Consider the following 17,159-nt stretch of genomic DNA (forward strand, 5'->3'; position numbering starts at 1 on the left):
AAAATTAAAAATCTATTCATATATTATAAAACAAATTGAAGGCTACATAACTAAGAGCAGACCCTCCAATAAAGGGAAGCATTTGATACAGGTGTGGCACAGATAAAGGATCAGAGACATGGCAAGCAAGAAACCCTCCAGCTACTTACCCCTAACCTTAAAAAATAGCTGTATTTCATTTAAAGGACAGCATGGACACATTGCAGGAAAAACAAAGAGCATGCAGGCAGATGTCACAGACACAACAGAAGACAACACTAGCTCAGAATAGCTAGAGTATAAGTGCTAAGAAAACAGTGACTGATGAAGCTAACAAAACAGCAGTAAGCATAAAAGGCCCTGACTGCTCAAGTGTGCTCAGTTGGGCTGTAAGCAATGAGCACGACCCAAAGGCAGGTCTGAGACCCAGAGCAGCAGCAACGATCGAGCACGCGGCGTGAAACACCAAGCAAGCCACAGTACAGACGGAGCTCTGAGGCTGGGGGAGGATCGCAACCACGGGTGAGGCCTGGAGGTGATACAGGCAAGAGACACCAGCTTAGTTAAATAAGGAACAGAAAGGAGGGGTGGGTTTGAAGCAATGTGGTTTAAGCAGGTAACAAAGCTACTGCCAGGAGAAGGTATTGGACACCCTCTTTATACAAGATAAAGTCAGAAGCACTGGTCATTTTGGATATGAATGGAAATTAAAAATAAACACTTAGACGAGCATTTGAAGAACCTGGTAATCTTGTTAAAATGCAGATTCTGATTCAAAAGATTTGGCTTTGAGCCTGAGACTGCATTTCTAACAAGGGATGTCAAACACTGGCTGGTCCCCCAAATTCATCTTTGAGGACCCTCACATCATAGCAACTCCCTTCAAGGAACCGAACAGCCCCTCTTCCATATGACTGTGTTACTTTTCATTAAATACTTAATTTCATGGGATTAGTTCTTACTGACAAGTACTCTAAAGCCTATAAAATCCCAGCTTGCTAAGACAAGTCTAATCCCCTCCCCATCCTCCTTAGGAACCCTCTTTGGAAAGATAAGGCAATACCAGACTTAAATCTGAACGATGTAATTCAAAACACCATGCCCAGACACTGACACACGCACGGACAGCTCTGTCATGCAGAGACCTGGCTGATACCCACACATCACAGAACACTGACGGCCGTACTTACCTTTCTAGAAAGTGAGTCATCACCAAGTCTCCTCTCCTCCTCTCTGCGACGCTCCCTTTCTTCAATTTCCAACTCCCTCTGACGTTTTTTTCTTTCAACTTCTTCCAACTTCTTGACCCGCTCCTGATATTCCCGAAGCTCCTCCTCACGCTTCGCGCGCTCAGCCCGCTCCCGCTCTTCTCGCTCTGCACAACACATCAGGTTAGAAAGTGTGCCTCCCACCCACACATTTCCACCAGGGCCATACGTCTACTTTTCTGGTATTAGAGGCAGCATGATGTAGAAGAAAACTATTTTTAAGAATTTTAAGATAGTTTACAATCAGCTAAACTTGAATATCAGAAAATATTCAAGAAAACAAGTATTATCCCACTCAACACAACTAAAGAATATATCAGAATCCCTCCCCAACACCCGAGCATCTGCAACGACACAAAAAGGATCATTTGAGAGACTTCACATGGCACGTTTTGCTCAATCAATGTTAATACTATACAGACTACAATGATAAAAAATACGACGGCAGAGTCTGTGATAACAATTCCAAAATTGTTGAAATAGGCCGGCAGAGGACATTAACACCCTCACAGGTAACACACTGCAGAGAACTAAGTCAGGCTGTCAGAACCTGAGAACTAGTTAGCTGCAGTGAAGAAACTAATCACCTTGGTTCCACATTCCTTTCCTAAAGTAAGGTTGTACAGAGGAGACCTATTATCAACCTTGCTGTATAGCCCCATTCTCGGTCTAAAACGTTACCTTTTAGCATCTTTTCTTCTGCCCTCCTCTGCTCTTCCTCTTCTTTTTCTCTATAATAGGTTATCCTTCGTTCTTCTTTACGCTGCCTTTTACGTTCTTCCAAGCGATTATGCCGTTCTTCTGCTAATCGCTCTTCAAACTGTTTAAGTTTTTCCTGTAATTGAATGATCACCAAAAGAAAGGAATCAAATTATCAAGGGCTACAAAATGGCAGTAAGTTACAAAAGCACTGTTAAATTTGGTGGAACCATAAAAAGCAACTTACAAACCTAAAAATCAAATTTCCAAATGACAAGTTCTCAAATGGTTAAAACTTTGAATCGACAGTATTATCTATACACAGTGGATTTATTTATACAAAATAAATGATTAAATCAGAGTCTAAGAGCAGGACTTTTCGATCTAGTTTTTTTCTCTTTCTGAATCAAAGAACAAAAGTTTATATCAAAACCAAGTTTAATGCAGTCTATTTTCACCTTCAGAAAAAATCCATTTATAGTGATGGCTACTTAAGTCTAGGAAATAATTCAAGATATCTCTATTAAAATATTATTTGAATGATGATTATGTTAGCTCAAGACAGAGAATGTACCACCACACTGAAGATTCCTTAAGGCAAGAGCTCATGAATAAAGGTTTCCCTGAAACCAGGAAATTCACCTCATAAACAGACTGTCGTGCTGCCTTGAGCCGCATTACAAACAAATCTCTGTCTTCAAGCATTCGTGACATCCGGTTCTTATGTTCTAGAGCCTTTTCCCGTTCTAGCTGCATCGTAGTAATCTGCAAACACATGATACAAAGTTAAATTTCAAAGTGCTCATTATCTGATTATGAATTTATCCCAAACTTCTGACAGATACTCTTGAAGAAGTGTAAGCATCTCCTCTGCCCCCTCCATTCTGCCATAGCAACAGCTCCCTAGGATGACAATGAGGAACAGAAGATGAATAAAAAAGACTTGGGGCATCTGTAAGAAACAGCTTTAACCCCACGGTACCAGAACATCACTGACTCAATGAACATGAGTTTGAGCAAACTCCTGGAGATAGTTAAAGACAGAGAAGCCTGGAGGGCTGCAGTTCATGGGGTCACAAAGAGTTGGACAGGACTTAAAGAGACTGAACAACAACAACCACAAAATTTAAGGAGGAAAAACTAAAATGTGTATGATAAAACAAAACAACAAAGACTTCATGGCTTTATTATTTACTATATTTTCTTCTTTAAAAGCAATTGGAGGGACTTCTCTGGCCCCTCCAGGGAGTGTGGGTTTGATCCCTGATCAGGAAACTAAAATCCCAAATGCCATGAGGCACAAGCAAAAAAAACTTTTAAAAATTTTGTTTCAATAAATTAACTTAAGCAGGAAATCTCAAGCTTTTAGCTGGTCTGTAGCACTTCCGCTAATTTCATGTTAAAAGAATTATCACACAAATTCCAACTTTAAGAAAACTGGAAAAGATGGTTAATACTAGGCCCAGAATGACAACAATCCAATGAAACCAAGAGGACGCAGCCACCACAGATAAATGTTGTCTCCTGCCCGTGGTTACTTTTTTTAACCAAAATGAGGTCACTCATTTTTTCTACAAATTGGGCCACTATAAGCATTTGCAAATGTTGCTTTTCTACTGTTAAGTACATATACGCAAATAAAACTACAGAAGGAGCTGTTTAGTCTCACACACACACACACACACACACACACAGAGACTATATGATTCCATCTCTAAGAAATACCCAAAACAGACACATCTAGAGACAGAAGTTAAGTGGCTGCTGAAGGACTGGAGAGAAAATGGAGTGACTGCTAATGGGTATGAAGTTTCCTTTGGGGTATGTTCTAAAATCAGATTGTTGCCCAATTCCATAAATATACTAAAAATGTCAATTGCACACTTAATTCGTGAATTGTATCTCCATAAAGCAGTTTTCAAAAAAAAATAAAGTTCAGCTATCCTTTGTACTTTACAAGTTTCATTTTTTAATCCCTATTTTGTAAATGTCTATTGCCCTGTTTGTATATAGCCATGAGAGCACAATTTCTGGCAAAATAATACAAAACTCAATTTGAAACCCTGTTCCCATTACTGGCTTTATTATAGCTTTCTTACAGTCTAAAAATATTACAATTAAATTAAAGCCTTACTCTTTCTTCTTCTTGTTGTTCCCACAGATCCATGTCTTTAATTCTCTGTTCTTCATAGGCACTCTTTATCAAGGGGATTTCTTCCAAACGCTTAGCTCTTTCAAAGTAGTCAATCTGAGAATCATGAAAACAAATGTTGTTAAAAAAAATTCTTTTAACTTGGCACGTTAAAGTTCATCAGTTCTTTCATTTACCTTCTTTTCTTGATTCTTTAGGCGTTCCTGAAGTTCCTTCTTTTCCTTCTCCAGCTGTTCAACCTGTTTAGCCATGATGAAATCAGGATCCAATTCTTCAAGGTCCTGAAAAGTAACAGAAATGTACCACAATTAATAAGAGTATAAAAGAAGTGCATACCAGTCAATATGGAGCACCACTTCTTTCTAGAAATGGATCCTAAATTAATTTATTTCAAAAGGGCAAATGCTTATAATGAGTAAATTCAGGCAATAGAAGAATGTTTTTAAAAGAGGCTTATTTGCTTGTGAGGAAAAACAATGTAACCATAACATCTACTTCTTATTCCTGTATTCTACTGTATCCAAACTCCATTTCAACAGTGACTAAAAACTGTGGAGTCACCAAATCAAATGCTTATTTCATAGACTAACTATTAATAGTTGTATCAAACTGAGCAAAATAACCAAATAACCCAAAGTAAACCAATAAATGGTAAAGAACTGTGCTTCAAAGGGACCTGAATAAAACTGGCATTTTAATGCATTAATATGCTACATACTTCAATGTCAATATCTTTGAATGCTTTGGCACCCAGTTCCGTCTTCTTGATTTGCTCCAAACGCTCACGAACAGTTTTCTTCTTGATTTGTTCATGTTCCTGTAAGATCCGCTCCTTCTCTCTCTCCTTTGCCTCCTGTCTCAGCCTCTCTTCCTCAGCCTTCCGCACTTTCTGGAGTTCAGCTTCCCTCTGCTCCAGTTCTTCTTTCTCACGCTGAATATTCAGACTCTCAAGCCGCTCTTTTCTTTCCTCAATTGTCTGACGGCGAGCCAGGATACGCTGATGCTCTTTCCGTGAATTTTTAAGGTATGCGGTAACAGCCAACTGATGCTGTTCTTCTTTCTCTTGCTTCAAAAACAAATGCATTAAAAATATTAAAGTAAATAAAATAAAAATAATTTTAACTGACATACCACAGTATTCAACACCAAAAATATTGCTACATACTCCTAATGTGTTTTCCTAACATGTATTTGCATTTAAAAAGAGAGTGACATTATTCAACTACTGGTTTCTAGCACCAAATACTACAACTATTCAGTCTTTAACAGCAATGGTATAGCTGAAGAACCTTTATCTGCTAGGCCAACTTTTATCTGAACCACATATACTATAAAGAGTTCAAGCCAAGGAGAAAATACTAACAGAGCTCACAAACAACTTAAACAGAAAGGAAAAGCGTCATCACAGTACTCCCTACATGGAGGGTCATCACCTGTGGTCTGTTACCACTCATCACAGTACTCCTATGATCACCTTACCTGTATTCTGACCCAAAGAAGGTAGCTCAATGATCTGTGTTATCTGACAAAGATATTTAACAAAATATCAAAAGTATCAAACACACCTAAGACGAAATATATAATAAATCCCTTCTCTGAGACATCATTTCAAACCTTTTTCTGCAAGACCTAGAGGGCCCCTCAAAATTCCATCATCCACTTCTCCCACAGATGCGTACCAGAATATGAGCTGGCTTAATGACTTCAAGTGCTTTCGCAAGTACTGAGGACATGGCGGTCAGCTGATTTCTTATCTGTTCTGAAGGCATGCTTTGCAGATGAGGACCAATTGGAGCATCTTCTCTAGTAGCATAATTCAAATCAGATCCAAAACTAAGGGTCCGAGAAGTGTGGTCAATACGAACCTATGAAAATTTGAAGAGTATTTTAAATAGTTAAATCTACATGCAAATATAAAGTAATGACAAAGTTACAAATGAGTAACTTTGATTAAAATTTCAACTGAATTTAAGAAAAAAGATCAACTGAAGAATGTCAAATATCAAAGCTAGAAGCCTCAATTCATGAAAGCTTTAAAACAGTGCCACTCGACCAGAAGCAGAGAAACAAACAGTGTGTGTTTCAGTCCTCGCAGGCTCGCCACCCCCTCAGTGTGCCCTGGGAGCGCCTACCTGCAGGTCGCAGTGCCTAGCTGCATCTACTATGGCCCGTTCCAGTTGGAAAGCATCAACAAAAGGAACCAGAGAAGTCAAACGAGAAAACTCAATGCTCTGATAAATTTGTGCCACCTGCATAAGAAACACAAGGTTAATAATAATAGCTATCATTTATTTAGCAACTGTTACTTGGAGTCTCATGGAACAGTAAAAAGTTAGAAAGTTAGCCTATTTTTCAAAGAAAAGAAACTGAAGCTCAGAGTATGTAAACAATGCACTGCTGGAGCTAGAATTAAAATCCAAGGCTAATGAAAAGATTACGCTATATTTCAAACCATCACATAATCCTTTCAAATCCTAGTTCCATAAAAACAAACCAAAAAATCCCTAAATGGTCACATATTTGTAGACAGAGACCTGCTACTTACCTAATTCATCTGAACATTTAATAAAACTGTTTGTCTGAAGGAGACTGGCAGTATTACTATTTAGTTATACTGCTAATTAACCTTCAATTATTTGTATAGCACAGAAGAAATAACACTGCTCACACACAGGAGAGAAAGCAGGTCAATGACATGTGCACCAACATGAAGTTAACACACAGTAAATGCTCTCCACTGCCAATGAGACAAATGGAAGACACAACAGGATCATTTAAGTCATACTGTAAACCATAATATTCAAACTTAAGTACAAAGTTGAACTACAACAGTTGAAAGGCTGACAATACTGGGACTTCCCTGGTGATCAAGTGGTTAAGAATCCATGCGTCCAATGCAAGGCATACGGGTTCCATCCCTGGGTGGGAAACAGATCCCACATACCACAGGATTGCCAAAAAAACTAAAAGACTGACAATATTTAGTGTTAGCAGGAAAAAAAGCTTTCTTCACTACTGGTGGGAGGGTCAATGAATTCAATCTTTGAGGATCTGTTAAAAGTTTTAAATGTGTAGACTATGGCTAATTCCACTTCTTAGCTACAAAAGTTACAGAAGTATGCAAAGATACCTGTATGGAAAATGTTCACTATTTCAACTTTTTATTATGGCCAAAAAAACTAAAGAATTTCCACCAACAGTCTGAATAAATAAACCAGGGTACTTCTAGACAATGAAAAACTAAATAGGTATTAAAAGGAGTAAGATGTACATGGCTAACAAGGAAAAATGTATGAAGACAATGGTTAACAAAAAGAGACAAAAGCAGCTATGAATTATGTACAATAGTGATTTTTCAAATTAAGCACATAAAAACTACTTTTGGTGAGGGTTAGAATTTGATGAAGCTTTTTCCTGGGCTATTTCTAAATTTTTTAGTTTTGTGTTCAAAACAATCAATGGAAAATTCCCAGCTGTTCCATAACACATCCATTTTTTCATCTTTACCTGCTGGAGAAGCCGGAGGATGGTATTGTTCTGCAGTTGGGGAACATACTGTTGTAACTCTGGTTCCTTTTCAGGTTGTTCCCTAACCCAATTGAGAACCTATAAAACCCATTAAAAGAGTTATATTTTCTCTACAATAAATACTAAAACACTGGTGATACTTTTTCATTTTCTTCACAGACAAAATCATCACATAATGCAAAGAAATACAAAATGTAACAGGAAGCTATTGACTCTTGTATGAAGGTGACTGACAGCAATGGCTAAATTAAGTCATGCTGCTAATTTACCTCCAAAGGTTTATTTAGCACATCAGAAATATCTTTTCTCCTGACATAAAGAAAAAAGACAATGAAATGTGCACCAAATTCAAACACATAGGATAACACTTCTCTGTTAACAAATATGGGACTAACTGGGACATGTATACACTGCCAGGTGGAAAACAGCTAGTGGGAAGCCACTACACATAAAGCTCAGCAGGTGCTCTGTGATGGCCAGGGAGGAAGGGAAGTCCAAGACAGAGGAAGACATATGCATGCATATGGCCACTTTACCTCATTGTACATCAGAAAACTAACACAGTGTAAAGCAATTATATTCCAATAAAAAGAAAATACTACAACATAAAACTGTAACAGGGATGGCTACATGATAATATAACCAAAGCTTACCTTTGTGACTCTCTCACAGAGTTTTAGTGGGTTAAATTCGACTTCCAGCCAATTGTAAAGGTCTTTTACTTCTGGGACAACATATTGTAGCACATTGAACCTGACCTACAGTAAGCAAAACAAAAGGATTAACTGCTGAAGGTATTTTGTAACTGGGATTCTGAATTGATTATAAATAAAAATATCAGACTGGAGACCTGGGAAATAACTGGTATTTATCTAGCCTCAACCACCTCTAAATTTACCAAAGAGAAATCCAGGACCACTATGTTGAGTCTCTTGCCCCAAATTATGCAGCTCTCTACAGTGAGACCCCACAGGAGTTTACAAAGGAAATAATAACTCATCAACACAGTCAAAATATTTACAAAGACCATTCATGTGGCCAACACAAATCAGTTTATTATCAATAAAAAGTAAACACCAGTTTACAAATAGCTGTATCAGAGAAAAGTTATTACAGCAACCCTGCTAGGAAAGCCACAAATTTAAAAAAAAACAAAAAAAAACAACTCAGGACAAAACAGGCCCTGATTCACATGATACACAAAAAAACAGTCAAAGAAAGAACAACTATATTCAATACATGAATATATCTCACCAATGAGAAGAATTTCATATATTTATGTGAGATTTAAATTTCATATAAAATACACAAACAGGCAAAATTAATCTGTGGTGTTATAAATCAGGACTGTGGCTATTCTTGGGAGAAATAGGAAAAAGTGGTGAATGGAAAAATCTTTTTGAGAATTTACACAATTATACTTAGGACATGTACTTTAAATATGTATGTTACAATTTAATCAAAGTTGATATGTGAATAGAACTTCCTTGCACAATAAGGATGTAGCTTGTATAACCTGCCCTCAGGTTTGGAACATCAGTCATATACCTATCAAGAAATTATTCTATGGCCATTAGCAAAAAAAATCTATAAATAACAAATCCTGGACAAGGTATGGAGAAAAGGGAACCCTCTTACATTGCTGATGGGAATGGAAATTGGGGCAGCTACTAACGAAAGCAGTATGGAGGTTCCTCAGAAAACTAAAATTAGAATTATCATGATTGAGCAATCCTACTCCTGAGCATAGATCCAAAAAAAAATAATTCAAAAAAGATACATGCACCCCTGCTATTGTGAATAGCAGCACTATTCTCAACAGCCAGGGCACAGAAACAACCTAAATGTTCATCAACAGATGAACTGATAAAGAACACACATACACAGTGGAACACTATTTAGTCATTAAAAAAAAGAATGGAATAATACCATCTGCTGCAACACAGATACAACTAGAGATTATCATATCAAGTGAAGTCAGAAAGAGAAAAAAATACCATATGATCCCTTTCATGTGAAATCTAAACTATGACACAAATGAACCTATCTATGAAACAGAAACAGACCCACAGACATAGAGAACAGATTTGTGCGTGCAGGGGGATGGACTGGGATGCTGGGGTTTAGTAGATGCAAACTGTTACATACAGAATAGATAAACAAGGTTTCCTACTGAATAGCACAACATTATATTCAGTATCCCAAGACAAGCCATAATGGAAGAGAATATAAAAATGAATGTACATAACATTAAACCACTTTGCCATACAGTAAAAATTAACACATTATGAATCAACCGTACTTAATAAATGAATATTCTGGATTTTCCACTGAGCACCCCCTCCAAATAAGGAATGTGCTGAGATAGGCTATCATAATCTACTGAAGTATACTTGCTTCCCAAGCTTAACAACCTCTTATGAACTTGATTAATTTGAGTCTGTTCCTGAGATATAGAATCCTTCTCTAGGTGATTATGAATTTACCTACATAAACCTAATACTCAGGTCTCGACCTTGTACATATAGTGAACACAAAATTTATAAAATGCCTCCTGACATCTAGTTAAGCCATTCATCTGGCACCAACTAAAAGCCTTCTTATAGGCATTTATTTATGGGTCCAATAAGGACCCAAACGTGGATGTCCTGCCTACTGACCCTGACCCCACCAACAGATTCCTGCATCAGTATCAAAGCTGATCAACTTGAACATTGAGGTGTGCTACATGAGCTCAAGAGATATGGATAATACTTCCAATCAAGCACACTTTTCAGTATTCAAAAAAAATTTTTTAAATACTTATCTGCTAGTTAAGACCTCTTCCTAAACACAATGGTCTTATTTAATTACATTTAATCCTAATTCAGTCCCATAAAAACATGCCAACACACAAAGCCGGTTTTTATAAATGGCAGCAGAATAAAACATGAAGGCATTCAGACAGAAATACTATTTCAGAGGTTAAGTTAGTTCTTTTAAAAAATTGACCACAAAGGGAACTTGCCTTGCTACTATAACAGAGAACTGTTACAAGCGAAAACTGTTGCCATATACAAAATGTATTAACTTTTATCCAAACTGATTGACTCTGCCAGTGAAGGAATAAGGCCTATTCTCTAATACCTGTCCCTCTTTTTTCTCTTATCCTGAAGTAATTTGCTAGAGGGGTACCACAGTAACCACTAAGTCAAACTACTGTGAACCAAACTCATCTGGAGTACAAATTCCATTTAACTATCACCTGCCTGGCAGGTAACAGACACGAACATGATAAATTCCCACTGAATTAAAGAGTCCAATGTAAAACACTGTAAGATACAAAACCTTGGGCTCTATATTCTGAAATATATGCAGTGGGTGAAACCTAGAAATCTGCATTTTCAAAAGTACTTCACACACAATTACAGTGCATAGCCCTAATTAAGAACCACTGCCAAAAAAGAAAGAACCACTGCCTTAGTAACATACAATGAAAGTTAAAGAAAACAAAGTTGGAAACACTTGAGTTATCCAGAACTGGGCCTAATCTAATTCCACACTTTCCTGGACTCATCATCATATTTCTAACACCTATCAGCTTAATTTTTTCCTACAGCCCCTGAAATAAGCCATGATCATTCTTGCCCATCATACTTCCCTTATCAAGGGGTCCATGCTATTCCTCAAAGCTAGCCTGAGTCTTGTCTGCTGCATCCAATTTAACTCCAGCTCATTAAAGACAAAACATCTCACCTCAACACAGGGCTGACTTACACCAATGGTTCTCAAACTTGTCCATGCATCAGAATCCCCTTGCAATGCATCAGAATTCCCAGCATTTAATCATAAATTATAAAACCTGACCATAGAGCGTTCTGTCCAAAAGCTGTTAAGAGTGCTAGAACTTATACCAACCATATCGTTAATAAGGCCAATTCGCGTTGGTGGGGCTTGCAGGCCTAGCAGGGTTGCAAGGCGACGCTGTTTCTCAACTATGATGCCGTCCATATCCAGAAGTCGAGCAATATCAGTACGCTCAGGGGTAATAGGGATGGAAAGAGTGGCCAAAAGGACTCTAGTAGACATTCTGGAGAACAAAGTTACAATCTGTTAAGTTTGCAAATGTCACTTGATAAGCAGAAAGACACTTCTCTTTAATTAACTAGTAAAATATGCCAGTGACAGAATATGTATACCACCACGATGAACTGGCCTCATAAGTATTCATCAAAGCACAGTATTAATTAAAAAAGAAATGGATTATCCTAAAATGAACACTTGGAGAAGCAGAACTTCACCCCCAGCCACTTACTACTGTCAGTGTTTTCTAGCTATAGAGAAAAGACTGCATTAAATGGCAGCACAGACACATCTGCATATAACCCTACTCCCTTAAAAAACTATTAGGGAAGATTTTAAAACTAAGAAAAAAATTGACACTTAAGCAAGAGGGAAAAGTTACAGTTACAAGGACCACAAAAACATATTATGGGAGTTGAGGGCAAAAGTTAAATGTTAGCTTCCTTAAAACACAAAACTCAGGTTGACTTTGAAGCACCGTAGGACACTAAGGATTGCAGGCTCTGGAGCCCAATTAGAATCTCAGCTTCACCATTTCCAAGACTGGAAGCTTAGGCAAGATACTGAATTTTCTAAGTCACGAGGTGTTGGGAGGATTAAGGAAAATAATGTACATAGAGCCAAAGAGCCTAATGATTATGACAGTACTCTTACAGTATTTTCTAACAGAAGAATATAGAAATAACTTGATAAAATCAAGTTTTTTTCCTTATTTCAATAGACAAGGATTATATAACAGATAGCGAATGACATAATGAACACTGTCCTCAATAGTTTTTTAAGGGACTCTCCTGGTGGCCCAGTGGTTAAGACTCTGAGCTCCCAAAGTAGGAGGCACAGATTCGATCCCTACTCGGGGAACTAAGATTCCACATGATGCTCTGTGTGGCAAAATATACACGTACATACATATATATATGTATATATACACATATAGAAGTGCAAGTTTTAGTCGCTCAGTCGTGTCCCAACTCTTTGCAACCCCCATGGACTGCAGCCCACCAGGTTCCTCGGTCCAAGATTCTCTAGGCAAGAAGACTGGAGTGGGTTGCCATATACACTAGAAAAAACTTGGTTGGTTCCATGCACTGCTTACAAGCTAAGAAAAACAATTTGGTGTATGTACTTCTCCTAGAGACCAAAATAACATGGTCTGCCAGTAAGAAGTGATATGTGAGTTGCCTAAGCCCAACTAAAATGTTTAATAAAAACCAAACATGACTGAAAGTATATATGTAATGCTAAAAAAGTAAGTCTTTAGATTGTTAGGTTACAGGCTATCTACAAAAAATACACATGCCAAAAAAAAAAAAAAATACACGTGCCAATTATTTACAGAGTTAATGTTTTATAGCTGGGGGGAAAAAGTTATTTGATAGAAGTATTCATTTTGGGGGGAGGGGGTCTAAATTTGTTCCTAGATTCTGAATACCTACACTCAGTTAAGGAAGCTAATACCTTAACACTGCCTTTCCTAATATTCCATTTTCTCAACTGGAGGGTTGGTTATCAGATAAAAGACAGCTACCAAAGAATACTTCCCAAGAATACCATTGAGGTTTTTTGGTAGTTCACAGTTATAAGGAGTGCGACTGGCAATCAGTGGGTAAACCAGGGATGCTGCCGAAGATCCTAAACACAGTCCCCTGACAAAGAAATAACCAGCCCCAAATGTCAACAGTGCAGCCGAGAAACCCTAATCTAACATCATGCCATTTACAAGATATTTCTTTTATATCTCAATACTATCCAACAATAAGACTCTTACCTTTGCATCTCTTCTTGTGTAAGATTCTTTCTCATTTCTCTAGATAAATGGTAAAGACGATGCAGTGTAGACGCATGAAAAAGAGCATTTCCAGATTTCCAAAATACAGTTGAGACTTTGTTATAGTAATTTGCCATCAACTGAGGCTTGGGCGGTTTTTTAGATAAGGAGAATAGCCCATGAATATCTTCCACAGCTTTGAATGCTTCCTAAAATAAGTGGTATAAATTATAGTCATTACAGTCCAAACAAACAAACAAAAACAAAAAAATCTCTTTATGAAACTGAAAATACATTACACTTAAGAATAAAAATGCCTTCATGTGTGGTTCTTTTTATTCATAATTTAACTATCTGATATATCTCAGAAAACTAACACAATTTCTTAGACTGCCCAAGCCTTTAAGAGTATCATACCACTTGGCAGAATATATTTTTAAAGAATCTGGAAGGACATAAAACACAATATAAAGGCTACTTCTCAGTGTTAAGGTAATGGATAAATATTCTCCTCCTTTAACTTATCCATTTTTTCTATACTAGGCATGTTTACTTGTCTTCTATTAAACTTTTTTTCTTTTGTTCAGGTATCTTAAGGGTGTACCTGCATAAAAGGAAAATATGGGAAAGCAGGAAATCACATTTTCATTGGCTGAAAACTACCAATTTTTAGTTTCTTCCTCTGCAATTTCAATAAGATTTGGTGGGGGAATCAAATGTATAAAAATAACTCATGAGAAAATGTCTACAGAATCCTTAGAGTAAAAAAGTCCATGCTGACAACAAAATGCCCACTCCGGAGATCTCTGATGTAGGATATTCACTGTGTATGCTTACTAAGTCTCGGCAGCACTGAGAATCTAGGAGACAGTCTGGTGCTGCGTTTCTCCAACTCTCCGTGGTAAAGGCCAAGTTTGTCTTTGTAATTTCTAAACTGTTGCCATCAATACTTTTAAAAAGTACAATAAATTACTATTAAAATAAGATGGAAAGACAAACTGATTTTTTAAAATCAGGGTAAACAGACAGAAAACTACCATGAAATTATTTACAAAATTTTGTAAATGCATACTCTCCAGGCATTGAACCACAATTTGAGCACTGAGGTCTGAAAAAGATTACATGATTTGGCTTGGAATTGACAGCAGGCATTTGGAACCAAAATAACTGAGATTTCTTGTCCCAAACCCTTACTTCTCCATTAGACAACCTCAAATCTGTTACCTAGCTATTGAAATTAACCAAGAGATACCAAGATGCAGATACTCTTTAAGAGGAAAAAAGGTAGTATGAGTTACTATTACTACAAAGAAAAGCCAAAATAGTTCACAACATACCTGCCACAATTCCATGCTGATAGCACTGTCCAACTGAACAAGCCTGGTTTCCAAATGCATAGACTGGCTCTCTGGATTATTAAGGTTGATTGCTGTACTTTGGTTATGGTGGCGCTGAATCTGAGACAAGTGCATTCTCAAGTTGTCACACAACTTACGGAATTCAGCCTTCCGGGTATATTGGAGGCAGAATTTGAAAGCTATAAGCATAATTGTAAAATATATTAGGTACTTTCCACCATAAACTTAGTATTTAAATAGGTTCTATTTCATGTATTAAGGTCAGTTATCTTAACAAGATTTCCCAAACTCACCATCAGTCTTGAGAAATGATCAGAGTCATAACTCACTTCATGTGCCCTGAGCACCTTTTAGACACAGTCATCAGTCCTGATCTAGGACTGAAATGGTTCTGAGAACTAAGGAAGCTATTTAAGTCTAAGAGGGACTCACCTTTCAAACACTTATCACTTCAAACCCTAAAAGAGCAAAAAAATTCTGGTCTGAAATATAATTAACTCTCTTACCTAATTTACTAGAAAACAAAGCTTCTGCACTAACTGAAACTGAATAATACAAATTGGGGGTTTATGGTAACCTAATTTCAATTGTGCAGAGATGTATAAATGAACTACTTGCTCTATCATTAAAACACATAATTTTCTGCTATCATACATGCAATGCTAAAATAACTTCTTCCAGTGTCCTTTGTCAATCCCTTAAAATAAAGTATTTCTATTTCAATAGGCCTGAAACAAAAGGATGCAGTTTAACCAAGCTAATATTTATCTCAACTGTTATCAAAAGGTCCTAGTTTACTTGTGTTAGATGCTAGCCATGTGGGCAAAACAGATTCTAATACTCCTTTACAGTAAGCTATTCTTAGTCACATAATCACTTAAAACTTGAATAAACAAAAACAAATGCCATGTTAAAAAGAATGGTGACAAGCTTGTGCCTAAGGCTAAAAGTAAGAAAAAGCCAAGAGCCACTCATGTCATATATAGTTAAAAGGTTGCACTGATAGGAAGATAAGCTGCAACAGTAAGGCAAAAAGACAAGATTAGGAAAACAAACTTAATACAGTTCTTCAGATTAAAAGTGCATGGAGTGTTAACTATTGGATACTTTTTATGATGATCCTGAGTCTTCAGTAAGGTTTAGTTCTATATTCAATAACACTCTGGAGCTCAAAAAGACCTCAGAAACCCAGCATATGGTTAAGTAGCTTGCTGAAGAGTATGCTATAGCGTCAAAAGTATTGATAGAATCAAGCCTGCCAGAAAGCAACAGAAAAGTTTATCTTTTCAGTCACTTAGAAAATTCCAAAATGACTTTAAAAGGCGCTTCAGACATCAACGGAAAACAAAGAATTACCTTGACTAATGAAACAAATTTCTTATTTAATATTTAAATGAATGCCAATCATCTAAAGTAAGAATTAAAACTATGTAAAATAAGTACTACAGAGAAAAGGAGGTCAACTTTAACAGTTAATCTTTTGCAAAACCTATCCTTAAGTCAACTTTTCAAATCAGTTCTTGTTTTACCTTGTTGGGCAATATCATGGTAGAGACGCTCTACTCTAGAATTGTTTCGAAGAAGGTCCAAACACTGTCTGTATGATTCCCACAGGAATTTAACCCATGGAGTTAAAAGTAATCTGTCAGTACGATCCTGAGTGTCTTCACCACTTACAGCACTTAGGAGAACACTACAAAAATATTTAAAAACGTTGAAAACAATTTTAGACATGGTTTCCTACTTTGCCATATGATTATAAAACCAAAACCAACAATGATCATTATAAAATAGTTCAAATCCTACCTACAACTTTGAACATACTGTAAAGCTATCACTTAGTCCAAGTATTTGAATTCTCAATCTGTATTAAAGCCATTTAAATTAGTATACACCCTATCAGATGGTTGTAATTTTTCACTTTTATGAACTTTGAATGGTACATGACTTGAAGTTACTGTACATTTAAAATTCCAAAGACAAGCATTCTTTCTAATAAACATTTACTTCAAATGGGGACAATGGAGACACATGTGAAGAAAAACAATGAGAAAGATATATTTAGCAATTTAGCCCACATACCTCTCAGGAGTTTGAATATTATCCAGATCTTCTATGTCTAAGACCATCTGCTGGGACTCTTCTTTAGCAGCTTCCGTTTTCTCCTCTGCCAATTTCAAATATGCCCTAACAACATCCTCTAGAGATTTGATGTTCACCTAGCCAATAAATAAATAAATAAAATTCATTTCCCAACAAACCAAAAAATATTTTAAAAGCAAACTTTATGGTATGAAACGGTAAATTTGAAAGGTAAATGCCTCCCAAAATGACTAAAAGCACTT

General features: G+C 36.8%; 1 protein-coding gene and 2 non-coding genes across 3 annotated transcripts in view; all 3 read right to left on the reverse strand.

The window, feature by feature from the left end:
* EIF3A (eukaryotic translation initiation factor 3 subunit A) overlaps positions 1 to 17,159 on the reverse strand; it is a 31,024-nt gene that overhangs the window by 8,292 nt on the left and 5,573 nt on the right. Inside the window, exons 3-17 of the mRNA XM_061162756.1 lie at positions 16,897 to 17,033; positions 16,344 to 16,507; positions 14,794 to 14,993; positions 13,457 to 13,665; positions 11,524 to 11,695; positions 8,280 to 8,384; positions 7,606 to 7,704; positions 6,231 to 6,347; positions 5,778 to 5,963; positions 4,817 to 5,164; positions 4,275 to 4,379; positions 4,081 to 4,194; positions 2,589 to 2,711; positions 1,929 to 2,082; positions 1,170 to 1,354 (exon numbers count right to left, since the gene is read on the reverse strand). Coding sequence (XP_061018739.1) covers positions 1,170 to 1,354; positions 1,929 to 2,082; positions 2,589 to 2,711; positions 4,081 to 4,194; positions 4,275 to 4,379; positions 4,817 to 5,164; positions 5,778 to 5,963; positions 6,231 to 6,347; positions 7,606 to 7,704; positions 8,280 to 8,384; positions 11,524 to 11,695; positions 13,457 to 13,665; positions 14,794 to 14,993; positions 16,344 to 16,507; positions 16,897 to 17,033 — 2,418 coding nt within the window. The remainder of the gene's footprint in view (positions 1 to 1,169; positions 1,355 to 1,928; positions 2,083 to 2,588; positions 2,712 to 4,080; positions 4,195 to 4,274; positions 4,380 to 4,816; positions 5,165 to 5,777; positions 5,964 to 6,230; positions 6,348 to 7,605; positions 7,705 to 8,279; positions 8,385 to 11,523; positions 11,696 to 13,456; positions 13,666 to 14,793; positions 14,994 to 16,343; positions 16,508 to 16,896; positions 17,034 to 17,159) is intronic.
* LOC133070903 (small nucleolar RNA SNORA19) lies at positions 6,672 to 6,801 on the reverse strand. Its single transcript, XR_009696294.1, has one exon. It is a non-coding gene; the product is annotated as a small nucleolar RNA SNORA19 (small nucleolar RNA).
* LOC133070904 (small nucleolar RNA SNORA19) lies at positions 7,840 to 7,969 on the reverse strand. The gene has a single exon (XR_009696295.1). It is a non-coding gene; the product is annotated as a small nucleolar RNA SNORA19 (small nucleolar RNA).

The sequence above is a fragment of the Dama dama genome, chromosome 15, assembly GCF_033118175.1.
Source record: "Dama dama isolate Ldn47 chromosome 15, ASM3311817v1, whole genome shotgun sequence".
In the NCBI taxonomy this organism is placed as follows: domain Eukaryota; kingdom Metazoa; phylum Chordata; class Mammalia; order Artiodactyla; family Cervidae; genus Dama; species Dama dama.